This window comes from Thrips palmi, unplaced genomic scaffold (assembly GCF_012932325.1).
Source record: "Thrips palmi isolate BJ-2018 unplaced genomic scaffold, TpBJ-2018v1 HiC_scaffold_10, whole genome shotgun sequence".
NCBI lineage: Eukaryota > Metazoa > Arthropoda > Insecta > Thysanoptera > Thripidae > Thrips > Thrips palmi.
In genome coordinates this window covers 17,977,467-17,996,040 of record NW_023144621.1, presented here as the reverse complement: position 1 = coordinate 17,996,040, position 18,574 = coordinate 17,977,467, and the positions used below count along the sequence as shown (strand labels likewise).

The following is an 18,574-nucleotide window of genomic DNA, read 5'->3' as shown; positions in this document are numbered from 1 at the left end:
GGACAAAGGTTTCGGAGCTGCTCGCATGTGTTAAACTAGACACCCTGGGTCTCTAGAATGTTGAGAGAAGGTTAATTCAATTTTCGAACCACAAACACTGACGGAAAACACATTAAACCCAATTAAACCACATAAAACAGTTCAGGGCTTGCAGTATGGACAACATGACAATATTCTAGTCAAAACAATAGTTTCTAATTTTCTATGAGTACATCACAAAGTTACCAAACTCCAGCACAGAATTTTGGAATTTATTTTAGGAATTTAAACTGAGCATCTTTGGCAAGGATCAAAAATCCATCTCTATTCTGCAATGTTTTTCTTTCTTGCCATACTGTCAAGCTGCAGTAGCAGACGATATTTTGACAGGAATAAAGTATTGCCCTCTCATTTATTCACGCAGCGTGCTGTTTTGCGATCATTTGACCAATACATGAAACCGGTTCAAATTTGCTCATTCGACTCCACTGTTTCGAAAGCAGACATGATCAAACAGCTGAGCAGCAGCCCAGCAGCTGAGTCAATGACGTCAGCATAGCAGGAGAGGCAGTTGCTAAACAGAGACACAGAGGGTGACTGACACTTTATTTGGTCTCTGTGGCTCAAGTCGAAAAAATTGTTATTGGTCCATTGAGCTACACGAGTTCGTAAGTGTCGGTACCTCGTTGTCTCTAGTTACCTTGACGCGGGGGAGATGAGCGAGCTAAGCCAAGAGGAGGTACGTTGTCTTTAAATGAGTGTCTGTGTTGAGATTCTTTGTGTTGTTTATGGCAGCATCATGCTGTGTCAAGCAGCGAAAGGGCCAATTTTTCGTCTTGAATTGTTATGTCGACGGCTCTTGTGTCTCTAACACTAAAGTCTTCATCTTGTAAAGAAATTCCCTTTTGTCGAAATGTCCCCATTCATTTAACCATAGCCTTGGATGTTATTATAACCTCAGTTTTGTTCCTTGGGTGACATGCATTTCTCTAGTTTAGAAATGAATGGTGCCATCTCTTTCTATTCAGAATAGTTTATTCTCTATTTAGAACATTGATCATGTGAGGAGATTTCGTTTTCTGCTACGTAATCATGCCTCACTGTGAAATTCCTTTGTTTAAATTGGTAAGAATTTAGTTAACTCCAGATTGTTTACCTTTGCACCAATACATCGTCTACTCTCAGTCTGTTAAAACTGTGGCGGAAAGCAGTCATTCCAGAATTAAAATACCTATCTGGGTTGCTTTGCTTCCAAAGTTTTATTGGTACTAATTTAAATTGTTCAAATTTTAGATACGTCAGAAGCGATTAGCACGTCTGGCAGGCCTTGACACCGCAGGAAATGTGTCTCCAAGCCCTGCCTCCTCTTCAGCACCATCTACTTCACCCTCTAGCACTGCAGTCTTGCCATCTCCTTCTGCACCGGGTCCTTCCAGAAGTAAGATTCATGATGCTGACCCCTCAAGCTACATTGTTATTCTATTTTCTGTTTTCTATTTAAACTAAACTCATTATTGCATTTTAGGTAACCATGGAATACCTGTTCTCAACACCCAGAAAAGTGATTCATCAGTCAGTGACAATTCACTTCAAATGGAAGTGGATTGTGAAAAAACTAATGTTTCTCAAGTTGATGTTGACTCAGGATTTGAAAACATGGAAGTAGATGAATCTGATAACAAAAAAGAAGTAACTAGGAGACAAAGAGTAAGATTTGAGTGAACAGAGGCATTGTTGATTATTATTACAAGTGTGCTCCACCTAACATACCTCATTCTTGTATTACAGACTGTAAGCTCAAGTGCAGAAGTTACAGAAGATGTGGTCCTTTCAACCATATCTCGTGTTCTTTGCGTGTCTTGGACTGACCGAAGTGAAGCTACTGTTTTCCTACCACACACTGCAGAGGCCATTAAAGAAGCCAGGCAAGAAGACCCAGCCATGCCTGTAAATGTTCAGGTATAACTAAATTATTGAATCCTTACCACCACTCCACTACCATGTGCTTTTGTTTTTGGTTGTAAAATGTTTGAAACAACTGTCATTTTTACTGTCTTTAGGACCTAGTGAGCCAAGCTTTGATGGAAGTTCTAGACCAGTTTGCAAGTGGTGAAAATCCACTGACATATCACAGCTCTGAATCTCCGGCACCATCCTCATCTACGTCTACTTCGGCATCAGCCTCAACATCAAAAGAACAATCAACAGAATCTAAAGAACTATCTGCCTTGCATCTTGTTCAAGCAAAAGCCAGTAATGGTCTCAACTATCTGTTTGATTGCTATGCAAGGGTTGCAGTTGAAGAAAGAAACCAACCCAAGGTGTGTTCTTGTCACTTTTATGTTGTTTTTGTTGTTTTAAATGAAAGACTAAATATTGATTTTTGTTTTCTATGCTTGTTTTGTTAATAGAGAAGCAGCACACCTCCCCTCAAGGAGGTTCTGGCTGACATTCGAGCCCAATGCGTTCAACTCTCCTCTCTTTTGCTACAAGGCATTGCCATGGAAATAGTTCCTCAACTGCCATCTCCTCTGTTGGCTCCTGTTATGAACCAGTCTCTTCCTCGTGGTTTCCTGCCTGAACTATTTGCCCGAACCTTCAACAATAATGCAGTCTTTCTTCAAGTAAGCAGTATTCTGATCAATTTTTTATTCTATGCTTTGATTTTCCTTTCTAACCTTTTCATTAATTCCTCTGCTCAGATTATGACTCCTGTGCTGCGAGGCTTGTTCCTAAATATGCAAACTGCTTCCATCATTGGGAATGCTCATCGTCAGCCTATCCAAGCACTGTGTGATCTTCTTGAGATACGCTGTGGGCCCTCTGGTAACATAAGGCCTCTGTGCCAGCTACTGACCCAGCAGGTGTGTTGAATAACATTCATAGTTTATGGTTTTGCTTTATCCTACTAAACATATCTTTAATTATTTCTTTTAAAGGTTAATTTCTTACCCGAAGCTGTTACCCAAGCAGTGGGCCGTGAACTATCCCGCACCTCTTTCCTTGGTGCATTCATGCAAGTTTCAGTATTTGCTGAAGATGACCCAAAAGTGGCAGAGAAGTTTTTCTCTGGAAACACAAGCTCTGACAAAACCATGAATCATACTTTGCAGCTTGAACTTGACAATACAAGGGTTTGTACTATGTGTCTTATGAAAGTCAAGCTATGCATCAAAATAACTGTACTTACAGGAAAATAAAAAAAATATGGCTTTTTCTCTTGAACCTTAGTAGAAGTCTGCATGGAAAAGAATTAAAATGCGTGCCTCATTCTTTAATCTTTTTTCTATTTTAACAGTATTTAGCATTGTTTAATCTCACAAAATCTTTCTTGTGCAGGGACTTCTGGCCAAAGTGTTCCACACAGTGCTTCTGAATTCTAGCTCTCGTGAGCCTATGATGAATTGGCTTTCAGCCATGGTCAAACACAATGATAGAAGAGCACAGCTCCAAACTGAAGAGAGTGCTTTGGCAGGAGATGGCTTCATGCTCAATTTACTTTCCGTTCTTCAGCTCTTAGCAGTAAAGGTATAGAAATTTTTAATACCCTTTTAAATTACTATTTATTTGTGATGTTTGCTTGCTTGTTGTAAGTTTTTGTTTCCATTTTAGATAAAATTGGAGAAAGTAGACCCCCTTTACCCCTTTCACCCAGCAGCTGTTATTGACATAGTCAATGCGACAAGGCTGAAACTCAGTAGTCAAGAAGTCTCTGCCTGGATTGAAGGTTTAAGTAAGTTCTTTAATCTGATCCTATTTCCATGTTTTGACCAACTTAAATTTGCATTTTTGAAATTAAATTTTTGTCTTTGCAGATTCATCTGGCACTCATACATGGCTGGAACCAAAGTTTCCAACACAGTGCTGGTTCTTGACATTACACTGCCACCACTTAGCTCTCTTACCAGCCTGTGCCAAGTATCAATTGAGATTAAGAACACTCAGAGAGCTGCATAAGCTGGTATACACTACATGAATATTCCTTTCCATGAATTGAAAAACCACTTTGAGCCCATAATTATTCTTTAATTTGCAACTGTTTTACTTAATATTTTTTACTCTTTAACTAGGTTGAAGAGATGACTCAAACTGAAGCCCAATGGAAGGATCTTCCTTATGCCCAACGCAATAAGGATTTGATTCGTCGTTGGAAGCAACAAATTAAGGTAATTTTATTTCACTCAGTTGCAATTTCTTTTTTTTCTTTGCATTCTCAAAATTTATTTTGTAATGAATCTAATGATTTTATTATAATTGCAGAAATTGAATCGTAGCAAGGCATGTGCAGATGCGGGCCTGCTTGATGAGGCTCTTATACGCCGTGCAATGATATTTTACACCTCTGTAGCTGAGTTTTTAATGAGTACTTTAACTGGCTGGACAGCTGGAAGTCCACCTCCTAGCCTACCCATATCTTCAGAAATTCCCCAACTCTTTGCTGCATTGCCTGAGTGGTATGTGGAGGACATTGCTGAATTTCTACTGTTTGCTCTGCAGTAAGTACTTTACCATCATTTACAAGATAATGTTTTGTTCAGCTTCTTTCTTGTAAATTAACCACTTTTATCTTCTACTTCCAGATTTTGCCCCTCAGTTGCTGCAGATTGTATGGAAGATTCCTTGATCTGTTGGCTCTTGGTGGTTGTATGTGCCCCTCATTGTATCCGAAACCCTTACCTCGTGGCGAAAATAATTGAAGTCTTGTTTGTCATCAACCCTGGAATACAATCAAGGACAGAAAACTTACACTCTCGTGTAATGTCCCACCCTATATCTATCACACATCTCCCTTCTTATTTGATGAAGTTTTATACTGGTATGTTTCTGTAGTTATAAAAGGCCCTACAATATGAAATTCATACCGTAAACTGAGACAATGTTATCTATGCTATTGTTACAGATGTTGAAACTACTGGTTCTAGTTCTGAATTCTATGATAAGTTCACTATACGCTATCACATCAGTCTTATTCTGAAAGGAATGTGGGAAAGTCCCATTCACATGCAGGCAATCAAGAATGAATCTAGGTTTGTTGAAGTCTTGATGGGTATACAAGTATACAACTAAAATTTTTTGACCTCCCATTTCTGATGTTCAACAGGTCTGGTAAACAATTTGTCAAATTCATCAATATGCTCATGAATGATACGACTTTCCTTCTTGACGAAAGCCTGGAATCCCTCAAGGTATTTACAGCTAGGTTACTATGTAACAGTTTGAGAAGGAACATGATTGATTTTGCCTACTGTAACTATTTTTTAATTCTTCTAGCGCATACATGAAGTGCAGGAAATGATGTCTGATACTGCATCTTGGAACCAATTGTCAAGTCAGCAACAACAATCAAGGCAACGTCAACTTTCTGCAGATGAACGCCAGTGCAGGTTTGCATTTGTGCATGTTTGTATCAGTAATCTTTTCTCTCAGCAAAAATACGAACTAAATTGTATGTTACCCTCCTTAGGTCATATTTGACTTTGGCTCGTGAGACTGTTGACATGTTTCACTATTTGACTGCTGGAATACAAGAACCATTCTTGAGACCCGAATTAGTAGACAGACTGTCAGCTATGCTGAACTTCAATTTGCAACAACTTTGTGGGCCAAAATGTAAGTTTCAAGGTTTTTTTCTCTCTTTAAAAAAAATGTAAATTAGAATTGATTGGACAAGTTTTACTTATGTAGCTCCTCTACTTTTCTAACTGTAGGTAAAAACCTCAAAGTTCGAACTCCTGAAAAGTATGGCTGGGAGCCTCGCAGAGTTTTGAGCCAGTTGGTTGATATTTATCTTCATTTAGACCATGAAGAATTTGCATCTGCTCTCGCAGCAGATGAGGTAAGATATCTTTCCTTGATGTCTTTATGATGTTCCTGTTCGGTAAACCTGCAAACCTGCTTGTTTTTTAACAAAATAATTAAAATTTCAGCGCTCATTTCGCAAAGAACTGTTTGAAGATGCAGCAGTTAGAATGGAGCGCGCTCGTATTAAAACCCCTGATGAAATAAAGAGATTCCTGGCTCTTGCTCAGCATGCTCATGAAATCGCTGTTCAAAACATGAAACGTGAAGTGGACTTCAATGATGCTCCAGAGGAATTCAAAGGTGTGTTGGTCAGGCCATTTCCTACATTGGAAACTCCATAACTTAAATAACAGTCTGTCGCTCGTACTAATTGAATGCTCTTATTTTGAACCAGATCCTCTCATGGACACATTAATGGAAGACCCTGTACAACTACCATCAGGAAAGGTAATGGATCGCCCTGTAATCATGCGACATCTACTCAACTCTTCTACAGACCCTTTCAATCGCCAACCTCTATCAGAGGATATGTTGATGCCTGGTAAGATTAACATATTCCCTCAGGCTACATTTTTCAATATTATTCTAACCAAGGTGTTTTGTTGTCACATATATTTTCTTTTCTGTCACCCAGCTACGGAATTGAAAGAAAGAATTGCTGTATGGAAGCAAGAAAAACTGAGATCCAGTCTAACTTAAGTTGATTTTTTAACAATCATTTTTCAGCATGATCTCTTGATTCTTAATTAATTTTCAAATAATTTGTACGGACTTGTTTGGAAGATCAGTTGTAGTAGGTAGAAAGATGCCTCAAAGAATCTTCGAAAATGTTCTTAATGTTGATTTTTTTCTGATATTCCTTTTTTTGTCTCCCTTTTTATATGGAGAATAACAGTTTTCTGTGTTGTTAATATAACCCCCAATCATTTTGTGAAATCTGACAAGGACAGTTTTTAGTTCTTGATGGACCATGTTTAAAATTGTTAGTTTATTTATTTTTCGTTTTTGAAGAGTGTTTGATAGAACTGGCTGTGACGTTGCTTTCAAGAGTTTGTTGAAGCTGCTTTTTCAAATCTTGCGGCTGTTTTGCCAGGACCGTAAGTGTTTTTCTCTCCTATTTTGTTTTATTTTTTTAAATCATTGTTTTCTTTTTATGCCATGAAAATCCTATTGGTAATTGTTAAACAAAACACTTTCCTGCATTTCCCTTGGAAAGTCTGTCAATATTCAGTTTTCAACTTCAGCTCTTTGACAAACAAGGGGATATTCTAAATTTCTTCAGGAAGTGTTGACCTAAGCAACATTAAGACTTTTAAATTGCCTTTCCAAGGAAAATGCAGGAATTTATCAAGCCTTCTAAATACAAAACCAGTCAATGTTGTTGTTTTGTAACAACCACTCTTTACATTGGCAGCATTTTATGATCCTGTGTGTATAAGAAAAAGGATTATTTATTTGTTGTGCGGGTTTGCACATAATCTTAGTCAAAAAGAAATTATATTTTTGTGGAATGCTACCTGGTGATGCTATTAACGTTCTGGCATAAAATCCCATGTAAGGTCTACTGTTAAAATATTTTTAATTTTCAATACCTGTTGAAGAAGTTCTTAGTTAAAATGCAAGTTGAAATTTGCAAACCAAATTTGATGATTAAAGTCGGCCTGCACTCACACATACACTCACTAACACCTAAAAACACTGATAATCGAAACATCAGAGCATATCACTGCCAAAAAATATTTACTACACTTACGATATATTGTTTTGTTCACGCACAATGCCCACTTAAATTATTTGGGAAGTTATTTATTTTCTGGCTTACTTGTGCATGTGTAGGCTCATAATGAAAACTATGTGATATATCAAAGTAGTGGTCTATCCATCTGTTAGTTTAGCCGGTGAAATCAACCCTTTAATTTTCTTTTTGTGAGTACTTCGATGAGTCATGTGGATTTTACAGTGAACTAATCTAGAAATGGCTAAACACTATGAAGAAGAACATTGTTGCTGTAGTATTTAATTTTTGAATTGAGAAGGCTAAGCATCTAGATTGTTTTCTTCACCCTTGTAGATGTGGTATTTAAGAAAGCAAGCACTTAATGTGTATATATTATATGATGGGTTTACTAGCAGTAAATCTCATGTATCTTTAGTACTGGACCTAATAAGAACTGAATTAAAAAGTAATTGACCAAAGGGTCCGAACTTAGTTCTTACCTGCACACATTTTTGTTCTGTTCAAAATTTTTTTTTTAACTCAGCCAGGCACTCATAAAGAACGTTCTTGCTTTCCACTTTGAAGTTTGGGCTTGTCTTCTATCTCTCTGAACTGCATGTTGAGTGTTGTTAGTCAAACCCATGTATAACGCTCAGGAGCTATCAAAGATTTCTACTCAAAATGTGAGATTAATGTAACTATGTTGACTGTCACATTATGAAGAATGATCGCTGTAGAATAAGACTGAACCTTTTTCTTATGTGGCTGTCTTCCATTTCATTACTGCAGGGAAAGGCATTAATGTTCTATAATCCTTGATATACTGTGTGCCAACCGATTTTAACATTTAAGCGTATTGGCACAGTGTTTTCCAAAAGTAATGATAGGATTACTCTTTACTCGTACTTCTACATGTAGTTTGAAACTACAATTGGGTTCAAAAATTACTGTTTCAACTTTTAGGAAATCAATCAAAATTCATATTTAAATTATAATGCTGTTGATGCTGAAATTATTATTTAAAAACATCTTAGATGAGACTGAAGCAGCTCCTTCTAGCTTAGTCAGTTGTTAGTATTACAGTTTGCATCACACTGTTTAAGTAGCCTTTGTTACAGATATTATTTTTTTTGCTTCCTGTGTTAAGTATTACTGTTTCTCCCTACTTTCAATCCTTCATGCCCTAGCAGTGTAGATATGAGGCAAATTAACAAGAAATCTCCGTGAATACATGTTGTCACATCAAGTTCAATTCTTATGTTTTTAGTTGAAAGTACAAAGTCCAGAGCATGTCTGATTTGCTAATGCAAATTGCACTTGTCTCTGTGCTCGTTTTTGTGATGTTTTACTTTATTTCTTGAATGAAGGCAACACACTTTTGAAATGGTTTTAAATTGCTTAGGAAAGAAAAATGCTGGCCTTCATCAAATTTTAACTGTTACACATTTAAGGGGAGTTTGGGTGTATCTCAAAAGGCAAAAGTTTTATGTACTGTTGTAAACATGATAAGTAATTGGAATTCCCAGATTTGTGTTTATTGTAAATAGAATAATATTATTTTATGTGTCCTGAGAGATAAAAAAAATAAAAGTATGAAAGTGTACAGATTGTCTTGGGTACAATTATTTTGTTTTGTGTCAATACACAACACAGACGACTCAGAGCTCTTAGCAAATGAAGATCAGACGCTGCTACATCTCTAACTCGTACGACCCTCATCTATTTTTTTGCATTTCTCTGAAGGCTGAAGGCTGATTTATCTATTTTGGATAAAGAAATAGATGAAATGGATTTATAGAATCTAGTTTTAATATAAAAGCAAATATAAATAATCAGACATATCACTTTTTGAGTTTCTTGGCAAGCATTAACTGAACAAATGACACACCAACATGCTGGTTTTAAAAAAATTCACTGTTCAATCGCAATACTCTTACTTAGAGCTAGAGCAAAGTGAAGGCTGGGAACAGCTGCTAAGAAATAACTCACTTCTTTTGGAAAGGAGATGGATTGATAAATAAATAAATAAATAAATAAATTGACATAACACCCTTGTCATAGGTGCAGCTGTCAAGGCCATAGTTAAAAGAAAGGTTGGAAGTGGTACTGCCTTCAGATCAAAAACAGTAAGCATGGTCACTGTCAGTTTTCAAAACATACCATATTGAAAAGTTGGTGATGTAAAAGTACGTTCCCAATCATCAAACGTCTAAGATACCATATATTTTTTACAATCAAAGCACTGCTCTGCAAGCAAATCAAAGTTCTTCCCTCCCCAATTAACAAAAATTTGAAAAAGTTGTAGTTAAATGTAGCACTAAGGACAATATAAACAACGCATTGACTTTCAACTTGCCTGAAGATGCCAACATACCTTCTTAACTCCTAAATGTTCACATACTAAACACATGGCCTTAAAAAAAAATTCCCACAGACAAATTTAATTTGAAACCAAACAAAGACCAAACAAATTCACTAATCCCTTTAGTCACAGATATTGTCTAAAATATGATATGAAATGTTTGAAACATCTGCTTTTTCTGTTAACAGAGGTAGAGCATGATATGATGCAGGGAAAATACCAAATCATTTCTTTGAAAGGAAAGGGGAGGGAAAATCTCCAGCGAAAGTTCCATTCCCTTGGAAAGAACATCAGTCAACTGTCTACTGTAACTTGTAGTATTGTTATTGTCATGACACATCGATACTTACTTATGCTGGCATCCACAGAATATGCAACAGGCCACTATAGGTAGCCATAACAAAAATATATTATTATTACATAAATAAATAAGTTCTTAAAGACAACAACTTTGTTAAGCTAGGTAAGACATATGCAAAGTTACTATCAATGTAGAAATCAATGTCATTAAAACTCACTTAGTGACTAATTGCATAGACATGCTACTACTTCTAGCATTACTACCATCACTTGACAAAGGCAAATTAAAACTTAAGATTTCAATACCTGCTGTAAGTACACACCGTTCAGGATAAAACCAAATGAAAGCACTCTATGTAAAGGTTCAATCACAGCAATGTCAAAAATGAGGAAAGAAAAAAGATTTAGGGAAGGAGGGTTTAAGTACTTAATTTACTAAGGCCATTTTTTGTTAGATGGCGAAAGAAATGAGCGATGTGAAACATAGACATATGATGATAACGAGATTTGTTTGATAAAAAAGGGATACCAAATTGTAGAAATAGAGACCAACTGAGTTTGTTACGCACATTATGCACTATTGGTTTCACCATCGGTTTATTACGTAATTTCAGTCATAACTAGGGATATCTTTCGCATTTAAATTAGTTCAGAAACAAGTTTGGAAAACGGATTGACATTCTATTCTCACTACATTAGTTACACAATCTACCCCCACAAAAAGGCTGGCAAAAAAAAAAAAAGTAATTGGAGTGCAACATTTATTAAATTCCAAGGGTTCACCTACAAGACTCCATGTTTTTAATCTTAAGACAAGACAAGAATGAGCCACCAACAAGACATTTCAGCTAGAGCCCATACAGTCCTCCCTCAAGTAAATCTGTAAATAAGGTCCTAAAGCTACAAAATTTTAAAAACCAATGTTACTAGAATGATGATTTAAATTCGATAAAAGGATAGCTTACTTCTGTAGTCACAAAATCACATTAAGGTTGCCTTGAAATATTTTATAATGAAGCACATCATTTATAAAAGAGATAGTAGAATCTAATGATTTAAGAAAGGTAGCTGACTGGTCTCAACCATACTGATAGTTATAACATACAAGACACCAAAGAAAAGATTTAATTTGGCTGTCTTTTGGGGTACTTTTTGAATAGTTTCAGGATTTCGGAATTGCTTTTCAATGTCAAAGGCTGCTGGCAGAGTTACAAGTGGCAGTAAGAACCAAAGACTTAGTCTCACCCCCAAGACCACAAATAATATGTATGGAGTGAACAAAAGGAATGCATACAAAATATGAGATGCTGTATGACCAATAAGTATAGCTAAAGTAACTATACCGACTCGTTGGTCGCTTTCTAGATCACGAGTATTGTTGCTATGGAGTATTGCTTCAGTATTCAAAGCAAGTGGAATCGCATAATAGATGGTGGCAAAATCTATTCTTCCACTTTGAGACATGAATGCGAAAAGGACAGATATTGGGCCAAATATAATTAATATAAGAACATCTCCTAGAGCTATATATTTTAAACCAATGCCACCTGTGTAAAGAAAAGAGCTTGATAATCCACCAAAGTACACAAGAGCTAAATGTTCCATCTTTGCTGGTGATATTGCGGCAAGGAGAAGGAATCCTATAGAACCCGCTGCATATAGCACTCCTCCCAGTGTTGCAACTTCATCCTTAGACAAAATGTGATCCACCAAAGTTCGGTCATCACTTTTACGTCCATCTATACCTTTTACATAATCAAAGTATGTGTTTACAAGATTTCCTGCTCCATGTACACACAAAACAGTTAAGAGAGTGAGTAACAATGTTACCCAACTAAAGAAACCAGCATTAGGACTAAGTTTATAGGCGAGCGCACAGCCAGTTAAAGTTGGCATCAATGATGCACTCAGTGACCATGGTCTTAATGCCAATAAGTACGAAGACACTTTCATCAGAGTAGGTTTGGAGTCCGTTTGAGCTGAGGTCACTTGGTGCACCGTTTTTGTTGTTTGCCCATTATCCATCATAGATTTTCCTGTTAAGAAAATAAAAAGACACAACATCAGTCAACAAGAAATGTTACTTATAAAACTAAAAGTTTAAACCACATGATAAGTAACAACATAGAAGTCTCCTACAGATTTCCATACAACATAGAGACCGATTCAAGTCACTTGTGGCCTACATTTTTTCACATATGGAACATCCAAACACACAGAATAGATTTCCACCCCAAAAAGGACAAAATTTATTCGGAATCTCTCAACATTCAAAAACACAATAGAGAAGATAGAAAGTTTTTCTACATTTGTCATAAATTGGCTGTATTTCCTATACTTACAATGTTGAAAGCACAGTGGTAACTTGAATGAAGTACGTAAAAATTCAATATGTTGAAAAAACATTAAAGCATTAATTTGCCTTTCAAAGGACAATCACACCTTAACTGTGTCTGTGCTAAGATTTAAATGCAACATCCAAACTTATTCTGAATTTTTTCAGAATACAAAACTAAAGATAGGCTATGCTGACCTGTTCTTTACAACACCGCTGTCTGCTGTCGGGCAGACACCGTGACCGACACACCTAAACATTCCAAATGCCGGATATGTTCCGTGTGGCATCCTTTCTGCTACTTTCATTTCCGGTCTCTGCCTAAATATCTCCCTCCCTCTCCCCTCTCCCCTCCCCCTTCCTCCGAGTGTTGTGTTGACGCGACGGTGATTTTAGCGAGCGGACGGTGATGGGTGATGGAGTTTTGCTGACTGCTGTCAGCTTGTGTTAGTGGCGATATTTTCCTTCTGAACTAAATCAAAAGAATGGCTTCGTACAAGCGATCCTCGTCACCTTTCCTGAAAATAGCGAAAAAGTTTAACTGTTTCTACATTAACGGTGCGTATTGGAGGCTCAGTATGTAGCGTTTGCCCGACCCTGTATCATGCACTCGCACGCCGATGTTAGCTTCCTGCCTTCTTTGGGAACACTCTATGTTTCAATTGACTCTATTTTGTTGATCTTAATCCTCCAGCAGATTTTATTGATTCTCAATGTTCATTTCATTGTTATTCTTTCGATTCTATGTGGCTTCACCTGGCCTGTTGTTGAGGTTAGGACTCATATTCTGCCAGGTCAAAAGAACTTCCATTCATTATGTTTCTATTGTCTCCATTTTCTGGGCGTTCCAATCTCTGTTCTTTAGTAACACTCTGGATGGATTCATTGAACGTTCCTTAAGGGGGCAGGGACCAGAATTTTTAGGTAAAGATAGTGACTAGAAGTTTTACTTCGTGCCTCTCGATTTGGTACAAACAAAGTAACAATATAGAAGTTGCGTTGTTTCTCTTCTGCACACTGAAGTTTCAATGATTATACATCACTGAATTGATTTACATTGTACCCTTAGTACATCAGACTTGTGTTGCTTCTATGTTTGAGGACGTTTTATCAAGCATTGCAAATTTTATGCACATTTGTCTGAATAATTACTCTGGTTTCAGGTCTTCCAAAGAGGCACTGCAAGCCCTTTGTTGTCGAAGGCCACCAAGTTGGACTTGTTCGTCCAGACATTATGGTTGAATTATTGCGTTATCCAGAGGTCTTCATTGTAAGGCCAGATTCTGTTGAATTAAACCCAGCATTTCGTGACTTTGATGAGAGAACTGCTCGTGTTGAGCAAGTTTTGCAGGAATGCAGGGCTAACAATACATTTGTTACCCTGAAAGGTTGGAGAAATGAGGTAAGATTTATCCATTTTTAATTATAATTATTATTTATTATATTTTATTTTTTTCATTTTGCTGCTTGTTGTATATATTTATCTTGGACAACCAAAAAATGAAAGCTATATGTCCTTTCCATCTATCTAACATTGGGAAACATGTATTGTGTTCATAGTGCTACAACGTGCATTCTGTCTTAACTGATCCACCACTACTCCGCATGGATCGGTCAGCGACTTGTGAGTAGGCACATCTCTTACACCTTATAATCTTTAACATTCATATGTTAAATTCTATGTTAAATTTGTTTTTAGGTCTGTTTGGCATACGTAACTATGGAGTTACTATCAATGGCTTTGTTCATGACTCAAACAAAGGGCTGTGTCTTTGGATGCAGCGCCGGTCCCCTACTAAAGAAACATGGCCGGGGAAATGGGACAATATGGTAATAAATTGTGTTCATTGTCTTTTCATTCAACTTTCTGATAAAACATAAAAGATAAATTCCTAGTTATATAAATGCCTATTAAAAGACATGGCTATTAACAGCTTTTAAGAGAGTGTATGCACCCAACGGTGCTTGCACTTCGTATGTGCGCCGGTTGGCCGCCGGCGGCATTACCCTGTTCCCGACACGATGCATACAGTATGTTGTGTTAATTATTATTGTTGTTGTTCAGGTCAGTGGTGGTTTAAGTGTTGGATATGGAGTTATTGAAACTGCAATCAAAGAAGCTCAAGAAGAGGCTGGCATACCAGAGAACATGCTCAAGGATATCAGACCTTCTGGTGCAGTATCGTAAGTGTTTAAGAACTAGGCTTGTCTGTTAAATGCCTGAGGTATAGGCTGTGTTAACAATTCTATTTGTTTCCAGTTTCTTCTTTGAGAGTGAGCGTGGATTATTTCCCAATACTGAGTATGTCTTTGACTTAAAACTGCCTTGTGAGTTTACTCCGAAGAATAATGATGGAGAGGTGGAGACTTTTGATCTCCTATCAATTAATGTAAGGTTTTAATCTTATTTTTTAGTTGTAGGGTGTTTTCTTCTCTTTAAAAACTGTTTTTCCAATTTTTTTTTTAGGAACTGAAAGAATTGATTGCATCTCCTGACTTCAAAACAACAAGTTTACCAATTGTCATAGACTTCCTTGTCCGTCATGGAGTGATCTCCCCCGAGACTGGTGGGTTGGGTAGTCTCAAAGGTACATGTTCTATGCATGTCCGCTTGGCTGGGGTTTAGGTAGTGGCTGCTAACCCTGCTCTAAAACATGAAGGGGTTCTTTTTTTTTCTCTTTTTAATATGTGTGTATATGCATACATCTATATTTATTGATCTGAACAGGGTAGCCCACGGACCTCGTGCCATATTGGGAGGGTAGGCAACTGGTTCATTAAATTTTCTCCTAGTTGCAATCGGTTTCAAAAATTGGCCTGCTATGGCTCTTTGGCCTATGAGACATGGGCTTTCAATCATTGCATGAAGCAAAACATTCTAGTTAAACTTGTATTGAACCACACCAGTTCCAGCCTTAATTCGCAGATGGATACGGGCTGCTTACCTCCTCCAGAAGTTGCTAATACTCATTCAGGGTCCGTGAAACACCCTGTAAATTTTCACAAAATATATGTATTAATATACATATTGATTTTTTAAATGCCTCCTCAAAAACAAAACAATCACTTACTGTAAGTTGGAATTATTTCCACCCCTCCACCCGCACTTGTATCCATACAAGAATGTGTGGATTCAAATCAAGACTAAGGTATGAATCATCATTCATTTTGAAAATACTCAGCATATGTTAATTAGATGATGACTGATGACTCCTGTTGTGATGCTTCCTGGTAGTATTTTTTTCTTCTACCCTTATATTGCTTCTGATTGAGCATGGTCGTGTTCAAACTAATGCTGTATGTGGCTTGCTTGGCATGAATTGTCTCATCTTTTATCTGCACATCTTTTGTATTTCTTAGCTGTCTCTCGCTGTTCACTCTCTCTTGCTGTGGTGTTTGAGCTTGCTTTCGAATTTCTTTTAACATGCTACTGCGTGTGAAACACACATTCTTGTTAGGCAGCCATCTTGTATCAATGATAAACTTTTAAGATCAATTTGCATATTTTAGTATGTGTACAATTTCCAGCATTTACTGCCCTGTGAGCTTTAATGTCCAGAAGCACATTTACTGTTATCTTTCTCTTAGTCAAGTTTAAATTTAGGAGAGAAAATGGTGACCGTGTTGGGGTAATCTCTTTGTTAAATGTTAAAATCATGTTACAGAACCCAACTATGCTCAGCTGCTTGAGCTTCTACATGTACCACTCCAAACAATTTACCATCGTGCTGCTCCTTCTGAAAATGGAGACAAAGGTCTTTGACTTGCCAATGAACGATCTGCTTGGATCAGGGCAATAAAAGGTAAGACCACACTTTACTTCCTTATTGCTGAGCAAGAGCAGCTCTCCTTTGGACCTTCTGAAGCTTGTAGTTCTGACAGACAAGGCGTTCATATTAATGTGATTCCAAAACTCTATCTTGGAACTTTCCTTCCATCTCTGTATGTGTGCACACATACACATGATACCTATGTACTTTTACATGTATCAATCCATGTCTTAGGGCTTAGTGAGCTTTGCTTGTTTGCGTTGCAAGGTGGTCAATTAAGGATTGTGCCAATTTTGCTTTTATGTTGTTTTTCTTTCTTGTGCAGGTACTTACACAATTTTTAAAAATTTTATTCAACTCGTGCATTAGTGCCTTGAATGGAAAAGAATGTTTTTGAAGAAGAAATGAAGAAGTAGTCATAATTAGGAAAGTAGTTTAAGGAAACATTCCTGTGTGTTTGTTTGAAATTTTATTGCATGTTATGCAAGATTTCATGATTAATAATCATCATGAAAATTAACATACACTTGTCTTAATTTCACTGCAGTTTCATTTTAAGACATTACTTCAAACTCTTCACAGTTTGTTTTGTGTATGATTATTCATTAATGGTTATTCAGTTTTTGCTTCTTTTAAATACAGTAATATATATACATATATATTATATATAACATTCATACAGATACAGTATATTATAAAAATTGAACGGAAGGGTTCAGCTGCTTCATTTCACAGATATTTTATTGGTTAGCGATACTGCATTATTGTCAGTGTCACACTTGTGCAGTTGATACTTGTTAACCTTAATCAAAATAATGTTTCTCAGTCATCATTTTAATCAACTTAATTGAAGTCAGAATCACTGTGCTTTGATTTTGCCTGTTAATGAACTTCGGTCAGTTCTGATAATCATTTAGTCCTCTCACCTTGCTTTCTTTTTTTTTCTGTCAACAGTAAGACCCAAGGACTCTTGTGATAAAGCAATTTTTCTCTGTTGATTCATTTCCCAACAAATTGTATATTCTGTGATGTAATGGTTTCTCTTAGAGTGGGTACTTGAGGAAGTCTATGTATTATTATAATAAACAAAACATCAAGACAGTGGTAGTTTTTTTCTTTCTCTTTCTGTAATAACAGAACTTTTTTCTGTATTTTATAAGATAAATGCTTTCATGTGTTACAAGCACATTATTAAAATAATGTGCAGCCCTTCTTAGCAATGTACTTCACATTTTTAGGATAGAAGATGACACTAGCATTTAATGTGATGCTTGTAGGTATATTGTATTTACCTAAATTTTAGTGTGTGGGAATGTGCAAATATTATTTATTAAGTTATTTTCAATTCATTTCTGTTACTTCTGGAAACTTTTCTCAGATCATTCTTCCCCAACACAAACAAACAACAAAGCATCATCTCTAGTGAAGGAAAAAATTCATATGTACTGCGTATTTCTGTTGTCTGTATACCTTATGGTGAGTGAACCCTCCAATCAGGGTTCACTTGAATCTCTGTTGGCAGTGCAGGTTATGGAGAGTAGTCTTTATCAGTATAATATCCTCGCTTGGAGTGGCAGTGTTTTGTTACTCATACCAAGCTTCATGTGATATGAAGATTTGATTGTGCGTGTGCATGTATGTGTGTGTGCGCGCGTGTATGTGTGAGCGTGTATGTGTGTGTCTCCTAACAGTTGTACATTCTGTACAGGGAGCAGAGAAAGCCAACTGTATCATCAAATCAGGTGTCATGAAATATACTTGTTTTTACTGTAATTAATTACTTAAATTAATAAGTGCATAAACCCTCACTATAGTTTATTTAATCTGCTGTAAGATTATGTGAAGTGTTGGCTGTTTTGAATTTCATAACTCTACTGAGTACAACTCTGTTATTGATCTCACACTTCATATCTTCAGTTTTAACTTCTGTGGGTGAAGTCTGCTATTTGAGCTTAATGTTGGCTTTCATCTCAGCTCATAACAGTTTCTATCCCAGAGTGATTGCTTTCTCTGCTTTCTTTATATCATTTACATCTATAATTAATACTGTCAACAACCTGTTCAATCTAGTCTATTTCTTTGGCAAATCTTCTTACCACCATTCTCTATACTAGTCTAGTTTATTTTCTGGGATTGCTTTGAAGGTTTTCTAGTTCTAGTCAGGTCAAGACTTTTTTTTCTTTTCCCATGAACTTTGATCTACTTCACCTTGTTTTTGTTTAACCATTATTTTGTTTAATCTAATTTGGTAAATAAAGGTGGTTGCTTCCGATTCCAGCCCTCCTTGCCTTAACATCCTCACAATTGTT

The 18,574-nt window shown here is 36.6% G+C and overlaps 3 protein-coding genes across 5 annotated transcripts; 2 read left to right on the top strand and 1 right to left on the bottom strand.

The window, feature by feature from the left end:
- Nucleotides 1–400: 400 nt before the first annotated feature.
- Nucleotides 401–9,103, top strand: LOC117649864 (ubiquitin conjugation factor E4 B). The gene is made up of 22 exons (XM_034393042.1): nt 401–718; nt 1,273–1,417; nt 1,505–1,686; nt 1,768–1,938; nt 2,040–2,300; nt 2,391–2,603; nt 2,682–2,843; nt 2,919–3,113; nt 3,319–3,507; nt 3,592–3,712; nt 3,795–3,940; nt 4,050–4,145; nt 4,240–4,475; nt 4,560–4,795; nt 4,880–5,006; nt 5,081–5,165; nt 5,251–5,363; nt 5,444–5,589; nt 5,688–5,815; nt 5,907–6,081; nt 6,176–6,322; nt 6,416–9,103. Exons 1-22 carry the CDS (start codon nt 695–697, stop codon nt 6,478–6,480), a joined length of 3,363 nt encoding a protein of 1,120 aa, XP_034248933.1. The 5' UTR covers nt 401–694; the 3' UTR covers nt 6,481–9,103.
- A 182-nt stretch (nt 9,104–9,285) lies between these two features.
- Nucleotides 9,286–12,781, bottom strand: LOC117650039 (ubiA prenyltransferase domain-containing protein 1 homolog). Of its 2 annotated transcripts, none has more exons than XM_034393312.1 (2): nt 12,694–12,781; nt 9,286–12,196 (listed from the first exon to the last, which is right to left on the bottom strand). In XM_034393312.1, exon 2 carries the CDS (start codon nt 12,186–12,188, stop codon nt 11,208–11,210), a length of 981 nt encoding a protein of 326 aa, XP_034249203.1. In that variant the 5' UTR covers nt 12,189–12,196; nt 12,694–12,781; the 3' UTR covers nt 9,286–11,207. The 2 variants fall into 2 exon arrangements, with proteins under 2 accessions (XP_034249203.1, XP_034249195.1); XM_034393304.1 differs by having other exon boundaries at nt 12,503–12,749.
- A 58-nt stretch (nt 12,782–12,839) lies between these two features.
- LOC117650052 (uncharacterized protein YJR142W) lies at nt 12,840–18,542 on the top strand. 2 transcript variants are annotated; one of them, XM_034393332.1, is made up of 9 exons: nt 12,840–13,053; nt 13,659–13,897; nt 14,056–14,119; nt 14,195–14,325; nt 14,561–14,679; nt 14,756–14,885; nt 14,963–15,062; nt 16,161–16,298; nt 16,591–18,542. In XM_034393332.1, exons 1-8 carry the CDS (start codon nt 12,981–12,983, stop codon nt 16,256–16,258), a joined length of 954 nt encoding a protein of 317 aa, XP_034249223.1. In that variant the 5' UTR covers nt 12,840–12,980; the 3' UTR covers nt 16,259–16,298; nt 16,591–18,542. The 2 variants fall into 2 exon arrangements, with proteins under 2 accessions (XP_034249223.1, XP_034249213.1); XM_034393322.1 differs by having other exon boundaries at nt 14,963–15,083.
- Nucleotides 18,543–18,574: the final 32 nt, after the last annotated feature.